The sequence below is a fragment of the Salvelinus sp. IW2-2015 genome, linkage group LG18 (genome assembly GCF_002910315.2).
Source record: "Salvelinus sp. IW2-2015 linkage group LG18, ASM291031v2, whole genome shotgun sequence".
In the NCBI taxonomy this organism is placed as follows: Eukaryota; Metazoa; Chordata; class Actinopteri; order Salmoniformes; family Salmonidae; genus Salvelinus; species Salvelinus sp. IW2-2015.
The window spans coordinates 22051439-22070961 of NC_036858.1; the positions used below are offsets into that span (position 1 = coordinate 22051439).

The following is a 19523-nucleotide window of genomic DNA, read 5'->3' on the forward strand; positions in this document are numbered from 1 at the left end:
GAAATACAAAATTAAATTACGAGCCTAGTTGTTTAGCCATGTAAAAAGGCAGGAACCTTCCCTAGCCATGATTGGCAGAGATAATGGATGGACTGGACATGCTGAGAGATGAGTTCGGATTAGTCTGACTGTGTAAATAATACTTGCTTCTGCAGCTTTTTTGAAAGATATCATGGAGAACTGCAAAAGTCTTGCTATCGCTGCTACTGCTCTCAACACAATTGCTGCCCTGAACTAAGCAGGCGCTATCGAACCAAGATCAGTCGGAAAAAGTTGTGATGACTACTTTCTGGACAACAAAAGCTGTTGAGAAGCCTTTTGGACCTAGCTCTGACTCTGAAATTGAATTAGACATGAGTAAATCCCTGATTTGAAGTAAAACTTTTGAATTGAACCAGACATTGTAGAGTCTTCTGATGACATTCATGGGGAAGAAACGTTGATCAACAGTGTTGTTTTCACGGAAGTTGAACAAGTTTTGAAATCAGTGAATTTTCTATTTTGTCAGGAACTCGTTTTCATTGGAAGTTTAGCATAATGTTAGATAGCTAGCTAATGTTAGCTGACTGGATTCAAGCTAACGTTACGTGTATGATCTGTGTAGTAATATTATACTTATCTCAAAAACCCATTTGCATTGCTAGTTATAGCCTAATGTTAGCTAGCTAGCTAATATTAAACCTAGTTGTTAGCTTTAGCTACCTGCAGATTCATACTACAGCATTTCATGCATGGTCGCTAGATATGACCATCGGTTTGCATTGCTAGTACTGCAAATTGTATCTTTTCATTATGACATTGTAACGTCATTGCTAGCTTCTAGCTTGCTAGCCAGACTCCTGGGTTCACGTCTTTTCCAGCAGCCCAGCTATGGTGCAAGTTGGCTAGCTGGCTAGCTAACTCATATTCCTTGACAACACTAACCCTCAACTAGCCTAGTGGCTAGTTGAAAACATAAACGGAAAGTCAATTTTCTCACGATTATAAAGCCAACAAAATGTTAATAATCAGCATATTATTGACCTAAGGTTAGCTGACCAGTCACTAGCTTATCCAGGGTATGTGATGCATATACAGTACATGGTTTCTCTATGGGAACAACTACAATCATTTTGCGAGCAACATTGCTAAAATGAGTTAAAATCAATAAAATAAATCTACAAAATGTTACCTGTAATGCTTATCTCCTCTAGCTTAATTGTCATCTCCTTATTTTCATACTGTACCTAAATTGCATGGTTTGGATTTGCACTGAACAATTTTATGTCAGCACTTAAAAGGCATGTACTGTACAAAATCTGGTATGGTTTTCCTCATATACTGTACATTGTTACTGGTATCATATTAAATTGAGAACATATAGCTCAACATGTAACACATGTGTGAGTTTAGCTATTCTCTGCTTCAGATGACAGATACGGCCCATAAGGCTAGTAATGCCATCATACTGTAGCCTATGGCTGCATTGGTGATGCATGCCATATGATATGCTGCTAAATGTTTTCACATAGCTGCTATACAGAGAAATAAAACAGATTGGAGATCTTACAACTAGATAAAAAGGAAATGTTCATTTGAGAATACAATAAGAAACACAGACACATTAGAGACAGAACCCCTTCCCTCTTGTGTGCAGGACTGTGATATGTGATTAATCAATGTTGACACTAGTTCATTTTGAATAATAGGTTAACAATTACAACATATTTAAACACGTCAGCATCCGGAGTCGCCTCTTCAATGTTGATTATTGAGACTGGTGTTTTGCGGGATCTATTTAAATGAAGCTGCCAGTTGAGGACATGTGAGGTGTCTGTTTCTCCAAACTAGACACTCTAATGTAGTTGTCTCTTTGCTCAGTTGTGCACGGCGGCCACCCACTTCTCTTTCTATTCTGGTTAAGCCATTTTGGTTGTTCTGTGAAGGGATTAGTACACAGCGTTGTAACGAGATCTTCAGTTTCTTAGAATTTTCTCGCATGGGATAGCCTTCATTTCTCAGAACAAGAATAGACTGACGAGTTTCAGAGAAAGTGCTTTGTTTCTAGTCATTTTGAGTCTGTAATCGAACCCACAAATGCTGATGCTCCAGATACTCAACTAGTCTAACGAGGCCAGTTTTATTGCTTCTTTAATCATAGCGAATGTTTTCAGCTGTGCTAACATATTTGCAAAGTTTTCTAATGATCAATTAGCCTTTTAAAATGATAAAACTTGGATTAGCTAGCACAATGTGCCATTGGAAAACAGGAGTGATGGTTGCTGATAATGGGTCTCTGTATGCCAATGTAGATATTCCATTAAAAAATCTGCCGTTTCCAGCTACAATAGTCATTTACAACATTAACAATGTCTACACTGTATTTATGATCAATTTGATGTTATTTTAATGGACACTTTTTTTGCTTTTCTTTCAAAAACAAGTGACCCCAAACTTTTGAACGGTAGTGTAAATTAGTTGTAAAATTTAAAATGCTAAAAGCATTGTATTTGGGACAAATCATTTACTAAACTCTAATCCTCAACTAAATATTGTAATGAATCATTTGGGTTTCGTTTTCCGTTGTTCTTGGAATAGAAACACCAATATATTAATCAAATTAATTAAGCTACATTTCTTAAAATCATTCCCAAATACTATGTTCTTGCAAAAAAGATTTTAATTTCTCTAGTACAGACAATATTGAAGACTATCAAATGCTTCTCAAAGATGCCCTTTGGTGGTCAAACTAGCACTAACTAGCATTAATGGCAACACTGGTTTGATAATCAAATAACGTGCCATAGAATTCTGCAGCGGCCCGCATGGTGTGCTGCAGTATGACGCAACTTTTACAGGAAGAACCACTGTAGGGCTGGTATCTACGAAGTCATTATGAATATTTTATTTTTCTTGACATACTCTCCAGATGTTTCTGTTATTTTTGGATGGTGAGTGTAACGTGTTGAATTTCATGTTGTATAATTACACAAAACCTGAATAGTTCCATGATTATATTACTGTACATTGTTTTTTATTGTTGTGAGTGCCCTTTTCAATGGTGCACACTTCCTTCTCCCCCTGTATTCCCCCTCATAAACATCACTCTGCCCCCTCATAATCCCCTGCCCCCCTTACCTCTTGCCGTCTAACAGTAGCGATGTGGAAGAGGTAGCTTACTGTAAAATTGTCCCATGAAATCAATCAATGTATGTTAACCAGTTGAGTTTATATGGTTAGTGACAGTGTATTATAATGGCATCCCTTCATCATTAAATCATTTTGTGATTAAATTAGTTATTGTTCTCACTCGCGGCAAGAAGATATCATAATTATTATTGTTCAATCCATTCAGTCAACATTAAAATTTCAACACGAAATTAACACCACAAAACCACAACGCTCAAACCAGTCACGCACCATACACCAAACTCACGTCACACAGCTGCTAATTTTCTAATTTTGTCAGGAACTCGTTTTCATTGGAAGTTTAAGCATAATGTTAGATAGCTAGCTAATGTTAGCTGACTGGATTCCAAGCTAACGTTACGTGTATGATCTGTGTAGTAATATTATACTTATCTCAAAAASCCATTTGCATTGCTAGTTATAGCCTAATGTTAGCTAGCTAGCTAATATTAAACCTAGTTGGTTAGCTTTAGCTACCTGCAGATTCATACTACAGCATTTCATGCATGGTCGCTAGATATGACCATCGGTTTGCATTGCTAGTACTGCAAATTGTATCTSTTTCATTAGTTGACATTGTAACGTCATTTGCTAGCTATCTAGCTTGCTAGCCAGACTCCTGGGTTCACGTCTTTTCCYAGCAGCCCAGCTATGGTGCAAGTTGGCTAGCTGGCTAGCTAACTCATATTCCTTGACAACACTAACCCTCAACTAGCCTAGTCGCTAGTTGAAAACATAAACGGAAAGTCAATTTKTCTCACGATTATAAAGCCAACAAAATGTTAATAAAATCAGCATATTATTGACCTTAAAGGTTAGCTGACCAGTCACTAGCTTATCCAGGGTATGTGATGCATATACAGTACATGGTTTCTCTATGGGAACAACTACAATCATTTTGCGAGCAACATTGCTAAAATGAGTTAAAATCAATAAAATAAATCTCACAAAATGTTACCTGTAATGCTTATCTCCTCTAGCTTAATTGTCATCTCCTTATTTTCATACTGTACCTAAATTGCATGGTTTGGATTTGCACTGAACAATTTTATGTCAGCACTTAAAAGGCATGTACTGTACAAAATCTGGTATATGGTTTTCCTCATATACTGTACATTGTTTACTGGTATCATATTAAATTGAGAACATATAGCTCAACATGTAAACACTGTGTGAGTTTAGCTATTCTCTGCTTCAGATGACAGATACGGCCCATAAGGCTAGTAATGCCATCATACTGTAGGCCTATGGCTGCATTGGTGATGCATGCCATATGATATGCTGCTAAATGTTTTCACATAGCTGCTATACAGAGAAATAAAACAGATTGGAGATCTTACAACTAGATAAAAAGGAAATGTTCATTTGAGAATACAATACAGAAACACAGACACATTAGAGACAGAACCCCTTCCCCTCTTTGTTGCAGGACTGTGATATGTGATTAATCAATGTTGACACTAGTTCATTTTGAATAATAGGTTAACAATTACAACATATTTAAACACGTCAGCATCCCGGAGTCGCCTCTTCAATGTTGATYTTGAGACTGGTGTTTTGCGGGTACTATTTAATGAAGCTGCCAGTTGAGGACATGTGAGGRYTCTGTTTCTCAAACTAGACACTCTAATGTAGTTGTCCTCTTGCTCAGTTGTGCACGGCGGCCACCCACTTCTCTTTCTATTCTGGTTAGAGCCAGTTTGTGTTGTTCTGTGAAGGGATTAGTACACAGCGTTCTACGAGATCTTCAGTTTCTTAGCATTTTCTCGCATGGGATAGCCTTCATTTCTCAGAACAAGAATAGACTGACGAGTTTCAGAAGAAAGTGCTTTGTTTCTAGTCATTTTGAGTCTGTAATCGAACCCACAAATGCTGATGCTCCAGATACTCAACTAGTCTAACGGCCAGTTTTATTGCTTCTTTAAATCAGCACGACTCTTTTCAGCTGTGCTAACATAATTGCAAAAGTTTTCTAATGATCAATTAGCCTTTTAAAATGATAAACTTGGATTAGCTAGCACAACGTGCCATTGGAAAACAGGAGTGATGGTTGCTGATAATGGGTCTCTGTACGCCAATGTAGATATTCCATAAAAACATCTGCCGTTTCCAGCTACAATAGTCATTTACAACATTAACAATGTCTACACTGTATTTATGATCAATTTGATGTTATTTTAATGGACAAAAAAATTTGCTTTTCTTTCAAAAACAAGTGACCCCAAACTTTTGAACGGTAGTGTAAGTTAGTTGTAAAAATGTAAAACGCTAAAAGCATTGTATTTGGGACAAATCATTTACTAAACTCTAATCCTCAACTAAATCTTGTAATGAATCATGTGGATATTGAGCAAGTTAAGGTGACTAAACTGCTTGGAGTAACCCTCGATTATTAACTGTCATGGTGAAAACATGTTGATGCAACAGTAGCTAAGATGGGGAGAAGTCTGTCCATAATTAAGTGTGGCTCTGCCTTCTTAACCCTCTAGGGACTGGAACTGGAGAATCTTTTCATTATGTCCTCCCACAAAATGATCTACCCTATCCAGTAGCCTACACTCCCTTTAATGACAGCTGTATCTGCAATTGTATCCTCTTCCATGGCTGTTATCAACAAATGCATTTACAATGATTACATCAAGATAGCTAGCTAATACGAAGTTAGCTAGCTGATGACATTTAATTCACATAGCTAAACAGTGTGTAAAGTTACCTAGCTAGCTAGCAGCTCAGTTGAGTTAGCCTACAAACAGGCCTACTGTAGCCAGCTAGCTAGCTAGCTAATAATATGTCGTTTTTTAAAACATTTTAAACATGCATTTACTTACTTGAATAGGTTCTCCCACTGCATCTGTTTTTTGGGTCCTTACAAAAACAAAATAATCGTCAATCTTCTTAATACTTTAGGTGGTACCGAATTGCAGGAATTACAGCCATGTGGATGAATGGAGACATGGAAGAAAAAATGTGTTGTCACGTTTGACTTTACCAGAGTAATCCACTTTTAATTTCAATAAATACAAATCACAGACTGTCGGCCACACTTGATAACTTGAAAACTAGCCCTTGAAACTAGCAAAGGCAACAACTAGCCAGACGGATAACAGTGACACACATAACACACAGCACCCCTTCTATGGGCGTGTGGAGGGAGGGTTCTTGAAATATAACATCCAATCAAACTGTTTTTGCAACACAAAATTCTAAAGGTGTGACAAAGACGTGATTTTAGAGGTATGGCAATGCGAGACTAAGCTACCCAGTGTGTGGGTTGGTAACACTTACATTGGTTGCTCAACTAAAAGTTTTGAGATTATGCTGCAGGATTTAGAGGTAATTTGTGGTTTAGTGCGGCCCCCTGCGTCACTGCTCCAAGGGGGAGTTATAGCATTGATTATGCTTACTGGAAAATACTCTTTCAAAATTAATGGAAGAGGCAAGTGGAAGGAGAAAAGACAGCATTCAGAGGTCAAGACAGCGCTGCTCTGAGACAAGCATTGGTCTTGATAAATCAATGAGATTTTTAATTTCACTGAATCTCCATTTGGGTATTGGTTAGACTACAATTAGYGTGTGGAAATGTTAGGATTATTTTGCTCTTACTGTAGTACAGTAGCCTACTCCAGACCGGTCAGGTTGTACAGCGCCATTATGGGCTATTAGCAGGACAATAGATGCTTGCCAAGAAGGAGGGTAGGGGGAGAATTGTATCGTCAAATGTATTTCTTAGTTAGGTTCGCTGTATCACAAACGGCCGTGATTGGGAGTCCCTTAGGGCGGCGCACAATTGGCCCAGTGTCGTCCACGTTTGGCCGGTGTAGGCCATCATTGTAAATAAGAATTTGTTCATAACTAACTTGCCTAGTTAAATAAAGGTTATGTTGTACCATGCCATATTTTCCTGACGGAAACCCGGAGGGTTTCGTTTTCCGTTGTTCTTGGAATAGAAACACCATAATATTTATCAAATTAATTAAGCTACATTTCTTAAAATCATTCCCAAATACTATGTTCTTACAAAAAAAGATTTTAAATTCTCTAGTACAGCCAATATTGAAGACTATCAAATGCTTCTCAAAGATGTCCTTTGGTGGTCAAACTAGCACTAACTAGCATTAATGTCAACACTGGTTGATAATCAAATAACGTGCCATAGAATTCTGCAGCGGCCCGCATGGTGTGCTGCAGTATGACGCAACTTTTACAGGAAGAACCACTGTAGGGCTGGTATCTACGAAGTCATTATGAATTTAAAAAAAATCTTGACATACTCTCCAGATGTTTCTGTTATTTTTGGATGGTGAGTGTAACGTGTTGAATTTCATGTTGTATAATTACACAAAACCTGAATAGTTCCATGATTGATATTACTGTACATTGTTTTTTATTGTTGTGAGTGCCCTTTTCAATGGTGCACACTTCCGTCTCCCCCTGTATTCCCCCTCATAAACATCACCTGCCCCTCATAAACATCCCCTGCCCCCCTTACCTCTTGCCGCCTACAGTAGCGATGTGGAAGAGGTAGCTTACTGTAAAATTGTCCCATGAAAATCAATCAATGTATGTTAAAACAGTTGAGTTTATATGGTTACTGACAGTGTATTATAATGGCATTCCTTCATTATATTGTGATATATATGCATTTCAGTCATTTATGAACGTTTTGTCTTGTAACGTGTGCCTATTGTACATGTAAGATAGCTACTGTATTTTATACTGTACGCTACATCGTCATTGGGGTAGCATGGCTATTCATGTCCACTTTCGATGTGAATTTGTACTTTGCAGAGGAGTTGGCATATAAGGGCACCACAGCATTTGTTTATGGATGTTTTTCCTGTCATTATCAGAGAAGAAAATATAAACACCAACCCTGATCCTTTTGGTCATATGTAAGCTGATCAAGGCAATCTACACCGGTCACAAATGCAGCTGCCACTGTATTGAAGCCATTGGATGCAGTTTATCATAGTGCATTTTGTATCAGAATGTAGACTGGACCTTGTTGAAGTCGTAGATCGTTGTATTGCGCTCTTTTTGTCTATAAAGCCCCCTTGCATAAACTTCCGCCATACCTTACCTCATTGTTAACCTATAGATGTACGGCCTACTGGACCCGGGCTAAGGGATTGCTAAATCTGGAGGTCCACTGACTTGGGGAAATCTGCTTTTAGTTTTTTTGCACTTACACCTACAATACACTTAAAGGTATAGGGCATTTCAGATGGTTGTTAGTGTAACGGGTGTCCTCCTCCTCTTCAGACGAAGAGGAGGAGTAGGGATTGGACCAAAGTGCAGCGTGATATTTGGACATAATGAAGTTTATTAAAGTACTGACGAAAACCGAAAACACTTCAACAAACTACAAAATAAGAAAACGACGTAGACAGACCTGAACATGGAACTTACATAAATGCACGAAGAACTCACGAACAGGAACGGACTACATCAAACGAACAAACAAACCGAAACAGTCCCGTGTGGTGCAACATACACAGACACAGAAGACAATCACCCACAAACAAACAGTGTGAACAGCCAACCTATATATGGTTCTCAATCAGAGGAAACGTCAAACACCTGTCCCTGATTGAGAACCATATAAGGCTAATTACAAGTGACCTAAACATAGAAACACAAAACATAGAATGCCCACCCCAACTCACGCCCTGACCAACTAAACACATACAAAAATAGCATAAAACAGGTCAGGAACGTGACAGTTAGGGGACCTTTATACTGAAGAATATAAAATGTTCTTTATTATTGTGTTTTGCTTTTTGTGTGTTGTGTATTATAACATGTATTTTAATGTGTATATGAATGTGTAGTTTAATGTGTTTATTGTATTTTGATGTGTATTGTGATATTATACAGGGCTTATCTGGAAAAGAGATCTTGGTCTCAGTATTGACTCCCTGTCAAAACAAAATGTTAAATCATATTTTTAAAGTTATTTTACTGTAACAGTTGCTTGTTTTCCATTTCACTTGATTAAAAGCCTTCAGTAGGCTACCCTTACCCTARTGGTTCAACAGCAATACGTTGTCGTGTGTCTTTTATATCTTGYCCATGCAGCCATGTAGCCATTCCATAAAACGTATTTAAATCATCCATTCGTGTGAGAGCCTTGAATTTAAAATATACTGCACATCCTAAAATATATACATCCTAAAATATATACCTGCATACTTCATTTAACTTGTTCAAGTATCCATCCCCATTTCCAAAGAGCGGTTACCAAAGATGCGCTCCTCCAAATGTATTTAAATTACTCAGTCCTATAATGCAGTATCAATGGTAGGCCTAGGCTATATCTTGCTTACTGAGAATGTGCCTCACACATAAAATGACATTTACTGGAGCCTAGTATTTTTTTATTTTAGGAGAAGTGCATGTAGGACATACTCATTGAAGCCAATTACAATGTTGACTGCCAACACTTCAAACATATTGAGRACAAACTGGATATTTTTTTTGACTGTTGCTATTACTCGTTACTGTAGCCTATACTATTAAATTATCTGTCATATCAATCCACAATGGACTAAGARGAGAATATTATGTGCCCCAGCCGAATTGGAGTAGATGCCAACGCAAAGACCGTCAATAACRTACAGAACTTGAGACAACCACATGCAATATTAAGCCTTAAAACACTTTGATTGGCCAGTGAGTAACCAGCCCTCGTCACATCTACAACTAATTTATTCATCAAAATCTAGCCCTTTTGCACCACCGCCAGCTATTGTGCTCATAATATGAAAAAATAAATAGTTCTGACACACCCCTGGACCTATAGCGCTACCACCAGCGCTAAGATTTACCATTGTTAAAAGAGGCCTCAGAGCAGGCGAATACACAGATTCTACCGATGAAATTAAAGTGTGCTCGTTCTAGCTTGTGGTGAGGAGATTTTGGATGTTTATGACACAATGTATTGTTGTTAATATAGTAATGACTATATACAGTGGCAGAGCTAGGTGAATTGCCCATTAAAATATGTATGTATGTACAAACACAGAACAGCAGTGTCTTCACTTATAACTTTGGTTGACATGCCCAAAAAACGCACCCAGTGAGAGACAGCAGGACAGGTGTATAGTTGCAGTTAAAATGATTGGCACCCTGACACTTTACAATGAGTGCAATGGAGTAGAATGTTCTGTTTTTTCTTTTCAAAATTGGGTGAATGGATATTTTTTACCCTGTATGCACCTGCAGCTTACCACAGGTGAGATAAATMACGCAGTAAACGATAATCAGTTGCCTCCAACCAGTATTTTGAATTAAATAATTTAGTCCAGGTCATTGTTTGACTTTGAAGTGGAATACATGTGTGAACACCAAACGTTTTTTCAAATTCAACTTATTTTAAAAGAAATAGTGAATGCTGCAAGGGTGGCAATATATTTTACCACAACTGTGTCACCCAGAAAACTTTCCTAACGGAACTTTTACGATATGGATTCAGTGTATTTTCTGTGTCAGTTGTGCCTCTGCTAAGGATTTCAGCTATGGTCAAAAACTATTTTATAAAAGAAAAATCTTAAGCTAAGAAGGGGGATACTTTTTGACTTTGACCAATGCTGTTTATTTCTTGCTGTGGCCTACAATTCTGAGCTTCCAGAATTACAACAGTGAATTCTAGGCTATAGTGATAWGGATTGWAATATGTCACTGGACAATGACAATGTTTCCACTTTAGTGGTAGATGTTAGCAACAGATGACGTGGTGTTCTAATTCAAACAATTTAAGTTGTTATAGCAAATAGCAAATAAATGCTAGTGTCACTAAAAACTGAGAAGGTGGTAATGAGGAAAAGTATAGGGATAGGTTTCCACACAGACAACATTTKCGAACACACTTCTATGGAAGGACCACCTCTGCAAAATCATGATTAGTCTAAATAAACCGTGACGCTATCCAGTGTATCATAAAAATTGTTTCTCAAAATACCAGACAGATTTAACATTGTCATTTATTTAACATTTTGTGCCAGTTTCCCGGACACAGATTAAGCCTAGTCCTGCATTTAATTGCTAAGCCTCTCTCGTGGACAAACTATGTAAACATAAATGGTACTGTAGAATCTGTCAAGAGACTATGGGATACATCGGATAACAAGCAGCAGTTGTTCCGGTGCTTGGGCTTTTTGTCAATTGTTATTTGGAAGTATCAGGATAGTGCGAGGGTGTTTCTTAAACTGGGGATGTGGATACGCCGCAAGGCTATTTTTCCCACAGCAGACACTTTAAATATCGAACTTAGCCATGCTTGAAATATCAAACATTGCCGTAGCCAGTTGGCAAGCATGCGAAAATGTCTCTTTTGAGAACAACTGCCCTAAAAAGAACAACTGCCCCTAAAAACCAACTTCTCATTTAGAAAACAGCATATATGGCATAGATATGAGTCAGAAACATMTATTTTACTGTCAAAATTGACTACAAAGTGTAAATAGGATCATTTGGGTCAAAAAATCAGTCTCATCTAAAACAGAGTTTTGTGAGACTTGTGGTCATGACTGCATCACAACATAAATTGTAATCATCAATCAATTGCAGCTGCACATGACCCAATCGTAATGCCTGTTGTAAATTTGGCTGTGAGTTTTCGTTTCCGAGGGTGGAGACCTCTAACACGGCTCCCCCTAGAACTTAATCGAGCATCTGACCAAATTATGCAAGATTTTTGTTCTGGGTTAATCATGACAGTCACGAGAGACTAGTGTGTTCACAACATCAATAGAACTGATGAACATCACAGTCAGTACCTGGTTGGCAGCCACTTCATAACCATCTGGGTTCATGGTAGGCAGGATGTGGATGCGCGTGTCATGGATGAGGCGTGTGATCCTCTGGTTTCCGGCCCGGTATTCCTCACACAGGAACTGGGAGAGCTGGATCAGCAGCTCCCGACCCAGCACCTCGTTCCCGTGCATGTTCCCCACATACTTGAACTCGGGCTCCACTGAAAAACAAGAGTCAGGTGGCTGGAGGTCAGGAGGGCTAATTAATGAAAAGGTCATAGATGCTCACATCCCCTTAAAGTGCTGTGTATGTAGAAAACTAAAACAAGCAACCCCTCACCCCAACACTACCCATTAACCCTCCCCGGCTACTCAGTCTGCCACTCTATTTCTGCAGTTTTGTTTTTGTCAGAACACTGTGGAGCAAGGGCAAATGTTAGCGCCCGTTGACCCTGTTAGATGTTTAGAGAACTGGTGTGTGTGTTAAGCCACATATTGTCATGTTCTAACGCCGTTCTTCAGTAGAATCCATCCCTTAGGCCTTTTACTCTGACACAGCAGCATTTGATCAAGTGAGTTGTTGAACTGACAACACAGTATCTCTTGAATGTAATATTGATTCAATAGAAACACAAACAGTACATCAGCCAACAAAAGACAAAGAACAAGTGACATGATTAGATTATTTAGCTAGTGTCACCTGTTTTATGTAGGTAAAATACAAACTTATTAGGTTAGCAACTTACCATGATAGATGTTTACTCCAAAAGGAATTGGATTACTTTATTACTTCACCCTATGGTGGGTAAAAAGTAGCTTTTTACCCACCAAAGGGTGGACAGATCTCCAGTTCTCCTTATGGGAATTGAGCCCTAACTTTTTCCGACAGATATGCTGCTAAAAAAGTTGCTTTCTACTCACCATTGTTATGTTGGACGATGTTGGAGACTGGAGAGCACTTGRAGCAAGCACAATTGCAACTTTGATTGTCTTCTAACATTGCAAGACAGTCAAGTGAGTTTTAATATTGTGAGTTTTAATATAATACTGCTGAATGGCTAAATTGTAATGTGAATGTAGTGCTATGTATGTATTTTTATATCTGTTATGTATTTTTCTTTTGTTTAATTTTTGGACCCCAGGAAGAGTAGCTGCTGCCTTGGAATTTACAGTACAATATCAGGTATTTCTACAGCTGCACCGTTGAAAGCATCTTGACTGGCTGCATTACTGCTTGGTATGGCAACAGCACCGCCCTTGATCGCATGCCGCTACAGAGGGTGGTGCGGACAGCCCAGTGGGGCAGAGCTCCCTGCCATCCAGAACCTTTATATCAGGCAGTGTGAAAGGAAAGCCCGGAAAATCACTAGACTCCCACCCAAGCCATAGACTGTTCCCTCCGATTCCTCACGGCAAGCGGTACCAGTCTATCAAGTCTGACACCAACAGGCTCCTGAACATTATTTTTTTTTTTTCACTGTCTCTATACACAATCACAGGACTCTACGCACTCATGCTCACTGGCACTCCAACACACACATAACATGCACTACAGAGGGTAGTGCMTACAGCCCAGTACATCACTGGGGCCAAGCTTCCTGCCATCCAGGACCTACAGTATATACTAGGCAGTGTCAGAGGAAGGCCCAAAACATTGTCAAAGACTCCAATCACCCAAGTCATAGACCGTTTTCTCTGCTACCGCATGGCAAGCAGTACCGGAAGGCCAAGTCTAGGTCCAAAAGGCTCCTTAACAGCTTCTACACCCAAGCCATAACACTGCTGAACAATTAATCAAATGGCCACCCGGACTATTTGCATTGACCCCACTCCCCCCTTTGTTTTTACACTGCTTCTATTCCCTGTTTATTATCTATGCATAGTCACTCTACCCCTACCTACATGCACAAATTACCTCGACTAACCTGTACCCCTGCACATTGACTCTGTACCGGTACCCCCTGTATATAGCCATATTTATTTTATTTTATTGTGTTCCTTTTGTTTAAATATTTTTTTAAACTTTTGTTTATTGAGTAAATATTATCTTAACTCTATTTTTTAAAACTGCATTGTTGGTTAAACAAGTCAATGCCCCATAATTTAGCCCCATAATTTATTCTCTGTCCACAGTTCCTGTTTTTCAGTTCTTTCACCGTGTCATGGAACACTCACACATCCCTCAATTCTACTAAAAGAGGCCTTTCAGCAAAAAAAATGCACGCTCAGCCCTGGTCAAAAGTGTTACCACAGGAACTCCCAGCTGTCAAGCTTWTGTCACAGTGGCGGGTGGTGTTAAAAACAGGTATATCACTACATTTGTCAAACTGCATCCATTTTGGATTGTAATTGTTTATTATTAACCTATTTTACTTAAATTCAGTCTATAGAAAATAAACAAACAGGCAAACATGCTCACAATAAATGCTGATTCAGTTGTGGTCCACAACAAGCCTATTAGCAAATAGAAGTACAGTGGACTATTTCRCCTATACTAAGCACAATATGTAGAAATCACTCCGTCATTGCCTGGTTGCTAAAATTCTGACATTTCTGTTTATATGACAAAACAAGAAATGTATAGTGTAGAGAATCATTGCACCATCTAAACCACTGAAAATCATATTTCCTTTAGACCTATTCCATGGACTATCAGTTTTCCAAAACACTAAATCACAGCACAAAATAAAACTGCTTCAAATTAGAGAGTCAAATAATGAGTTTACATTTCATCTCACCAGGAAAACCCACAATATATGCCATTTCAAAAAATATTCTCACTCTTCTTTTACGATATACAAAGAAACAAAACAAACTAATAAATATACCTCTTGAGTTTGAKAAACATGAATTTAGTACAAGAGATTAGCACAATTATCTTGCAATATCCTACCCACAAAACTAAGGACCTGATACTCAATTGTTTATGCATTTGTTGTAATTAAAGACTTGGTAAAAAAATTATGTGAACTTGAAATCATGTTTATAACGTTTGTTACTCTCATCGATTAATTGTTCCTTGAGCACTACATTATATAAATAATTCTCGTGAAAATGACATGGTATGCATTTGCTTCATTGTTTACATTTTTATTGTTGGCTCACTCTTTGATATTCACTCCTTACAGAGTGTGATTTATTTGATAACAAAAAAGAAATAATGGATCAGCCAATAACTAAAAGTGCTCTACATATTACATACTATCATGAATAGCACAATTGTATCCTTTAGGCAAGAATTTGCAGGAATTGCAATATACTTCATATGAYGTGTTACAAATTCAATACAGTTACATATTTAACAATAACGGTAGGACCTCAGTGAAAATAACACATCAGGAATAGCATGTTGGGAAGATTAAAATCCTTAACTTTTAATATAAATTTACTTAAAACTTGCATCAAACCTTTGTGGAAAATACAGTGCTGTAAAGGGTGTGTGTTGGTGGCAGGGAAGTCTGGCGCAGGAGAACAAACTTGGTATAAGTGGAGTCGGTAAGTAAGTGCTCACGAAACTCCAAAAACCAAAATATACAAAATAACAAAAGTGGGTACAAAACCTGTCACACACCAACACAAAACTTGCACATCACATACAATCAAACAATCTCCGACAAGGACATGATGGGAAACAGAGGGTTAAAAACACAACATGTAATTGATGAGATTGGAACCAGATGTGAAGGAAGACAAGACAAAACCAATGGAAAATGAAAAATGGATCAGTGATGGCTAGAAGGTCGGTGACATCGACRGCCGAACACCGCCCGAACAAGGAGAGGGACCGACTTCGGCGGAAGTCGTGACAAGTGCAATAACATTAATTTTGTAACAATTAAGCCAGATACTAAACTCAGCAAAAAAWGAAACGTCCCTTTTTCAGGACCCTGTCTTTCAAAGATAATTTGTAAAAATCTAAATAAATTCACAGGTCATCATTGTAAAGGGTTTAATAAACACTGTTTCCCATACTTGATGGCCACTTCTTCTGTCCCTTCTGTGGCGTCATTGTTTTGGATCGCCTACTGGAATTAGCTCCATTGTCCTGGGTGGTGGTCCAAACAGAGGATCCGCTTCGGGAAAGTTGTATTTCTGGTCGTAATGTTGATAAAGTTGACGTTGCTCTTATATCCAAATCAAATCAAATTTATTTATATAGCCCTTCGTACATCAGCTGATATCTCAAAGTGCTGTACAGAAACCCAGCCTAAAACCCCAAACAGCAAGCAATGCAGGTGTAGAAGCACGGTGGCTAGGAAAAACTCCTGTCTCTTATACACATCTAGATGTGTATAAGAGACAGCAGTAGTTGTGTGGTCAGCGATTCAGTCGTTGTGGTCAGTAGTTGTGTGGTTGTGGTCAGTAGTTGTGTGGATGTGGTCAGTAGTTGTGCTCAGTAGTTGTGTGGATGTGGTCAGTAGTTGTGGTCAGTAGTTGTGTGGTTGTGGTCAGTAGTTGTGTTCAGTAGTTATAGTCAGTAGTGGTCAGTAAAACATGTTGTGTTCAGTAGTTGTGGTTCAGTCGTTGTGGTCAGTAACTGTGTGGTTGTGGTCAGTAGTTGTGCTCAGTAGTTCTGGTCAGTAGTTGTGTTGTTGTGGTCAGTAGCTCTGGCCAGTAGTTGTATGGTGAGTAGTTGTGGTCAGTAGTTGTGTAGTTCTGTTGCAGGTTCTTTGGGCCCTACTGTATGGACTTGGTCAGTAGTTGTGGTAAGAAGTTGTGTGGTCAGTATTTGTGGTCAGTAGTTGTGTTGTTCTGGTCATTTGTTGTATAATTCAGTAGTTTTATGGTCAGTAATTGTGTTCAGTAGTTGTGGTCAGTAGTGTTGGTCAGTCGTTGTGGTCAGTAGTTTGTGTAAGTAGTTGTCTGGTTCATCAGTTGTGGTCAGTAGTTGTGTTGTTGTGGTCAGTAGTTGTGTTCAGTAGTTATGGTCAGTATTTGTGTGATTGTGGTTAGTAGTAATGGGTAAGTAGTTGTGGTTCGTAGTTGTGGTCAGTAGTTTTCGTTATGGTCAGTAGTTGTCGTCAATAGTTGTGTGGTTGTGGTCATTAGTTATGTGGTTCAGTAGTTGTGTGTTGTTGTGGTCAGTAGTTAAAGTGAGTAGTTGTGGTCAGTGGTGGTCAATTTGTGTTAAAAGTTGTCTTGTATTTACAGTGAATGGAACGTTAGAAGTTACYATGTCACAATGGGGATATTTCAAATGTTGAGTAAATCCTGTTCAAGGAGATGGAGGACAAAATAAAGAACAAAAGTTTTATCGTTTTAAACGAGTTTTAAACAAGTATAAAATATGTCCAAAAGTTATATACAAGCAACCAGTCTGCATGTTTGAAAATGTTAACAGTGTTTCTTGCTTAAATGGTGTAGCGTGCTAAAGAATAAGAAGAAGTATGTCAATGTTTCAAGTGGGGYCTTTTGCTTCGCAAGCCCCACAATATTGAAATCCAAGAAATACAACAGGATTTCACCAGCTTCAATGTTTGAACCCCTAATAATGAATCAGAATAAACACAATAATGTTTTACCAGCTTCACTGCTGAAWCTCTAATAAAAATGAACCAGAAGAACCAAAGTATTCAAATTTTGGTTCAGGCACAACACCACAAATCCCTCACTGTGTAGGGCTGTCTATCTGAAAMTGTCAGGATTTGAACCCGAGTTGACATGGGTTGGCATGAACTCAGAGAAATGATAGTCAAAGCTTTTATTTCAGGCTATTTACCAAAAAATAAGTCCTGGATGCTTTGCTAGCAATAAAAAAACAAGAAATCCACATGGGCCGACCACTTGGATCCCGGTCTGCATAACTGTGCAGCGCCCATCATTGTTGGCTCAATTACCAAAATGTTTTATTGTTATCAGGAAATATTCCAAAAGTACGGAATTCAGCTCTTGTGCTGCCACTCCATAAGGGCGGGGATAGTAGTGATCTTAATAATGAATTGCCCCATTTCAAGGCTTCCTTGTCTAGTTAAGATTCTTCAATCACTGATAAATGTATAACTTTGCTCTTTTTTTATCTGAGAAATCTATTTTGAATGTAAACCAATCAGGGTTTAGGCCTGGGCATAGCACTATTACATTTAACTAGGCAAGTCAGTTAAGAACAAATTCTTATTTACAATGACAGCCTACCCAGGCCAAACCCAGACCAATTGTGCACCACCCTATGGGACTCTCAATCACAGCTGGATGTGATGCAGCCTGGATTTGAGCCAGGGACTGCAGTGATGCCTCTTGCACTGAGATGTGGTGCCTAGACCACTGCGCCACTCGGGAGCCCTAAAGTAACCAAATCCCTTACCTAACCTTAACCATTTTAAATGTCAACTTCGATTGGGTAGGGACATCCAAAGGATCTTGAATAGCACGTAACTGTGACTGTTTATCATCTYAGAGCTGTATCCATGAATACTGGGCAGGGGACACAAGATAAGAGAGACTGGTGTGAGAGACKGACAGTGGCCTGACCATGGAATCAGGAACTGGAATACTATGACATAGCCTGACATTTTCTGATGGAAATTTTGCTGCTCTCGGATCACCATTTGACCATACCTGACGTAGAGTCTTGAAATGCTGTGCATAGTTCCCTCTTCTCACAAGGAACACATTTGCCTCAAGGACCCACAAGGTTGCCATGATGGATTTTCTGCCATTTATAATTTTTTCAAAAACACTTAAATGACATCTCTCCAGAACCACAGGCAGATCTGGATTAAAACTTAGAATATGGCATCTTGACCAATGTGTTTAAACATAATATTTTCCAGATTAGTATGTTCAAACAACAGCCAATAAACGTTAATGCGTCATGGTCTGGCACATAAATGCATATAAACAGACACAAACTTGTATTGTAACCAAACTTGGTACACATGTTCCAACCCTGTCAAGAGTCAACATATGCAAGCACATTCAGATTGACACACGGTGGCGCTACAACAGGACATGTTTATATCTCTGATCGTGTGACTCAGTGTTTAAATTGTAAACCGTTTGTGGTTATTGTGTTGTTGTGCTTCCCCATATTGAGGTCTGGATTGTGATTCTAGGATTTTTGTGGGTGTCAAAATCTACTAATTGTGGGTAACTACCTCTTTTGCTATTCAAAGGTTATTCAAAGGTGCTGCAGGAGAAAACACTTTCACTTCCAAGGCTGACAGATGGAGAGACGGAAAGTTTGTTATAGGTGCTGGAGCTTGCACCAGACAGAGACGGAGGCAGAGCAGAAAAATAGACCCAGAGAGACAAAAATACATTCAGAGCATTCGGAAGTCTTTCTACATTTCTTACGTTACAGCCTTATTTTAAAATGGATACACATTTTACAAAATGTCTCATCAATCTACACACAATACTTCATAATGACAAAGTGGAAAACAAGTTTGTAGAATTTATTACAAATAATAAACAAATAAAAAAACAGAAATACCTTATTTACATAAGTATTCAGACCCTTATGCTATGAGACTCGAAAATTTAGCTCAGGTGCATCCTTTTCATTGATCACCTTGAATTTTCTACAACTAGGATCCACCTGTGGTAATTTAATTGATGGACATCGATTTGGAAAGGCACACACCATGTCTATATAAGTTCCCA

General features: G+C 38.6%; 1 protein-coding gene across 1 annotated transcript in view; it reads right to left on the reverse strand.

The window, feature by feature from the left end:
• Positions 1–19523, reverse strand: part of LOC111977708 (carboxypeptidase N catalytic chain-like) — a 174487-nt gene that overhangs the window by 124929 nt on the left and 30035 nt on the right. The window contains 1 exon segment of the mRNA XM_024007258.2: positions 11946–12142. Within this exon segment, the coding sequence (XP_023863026.1) occupies positions 11946–12142 (197 nt within the window).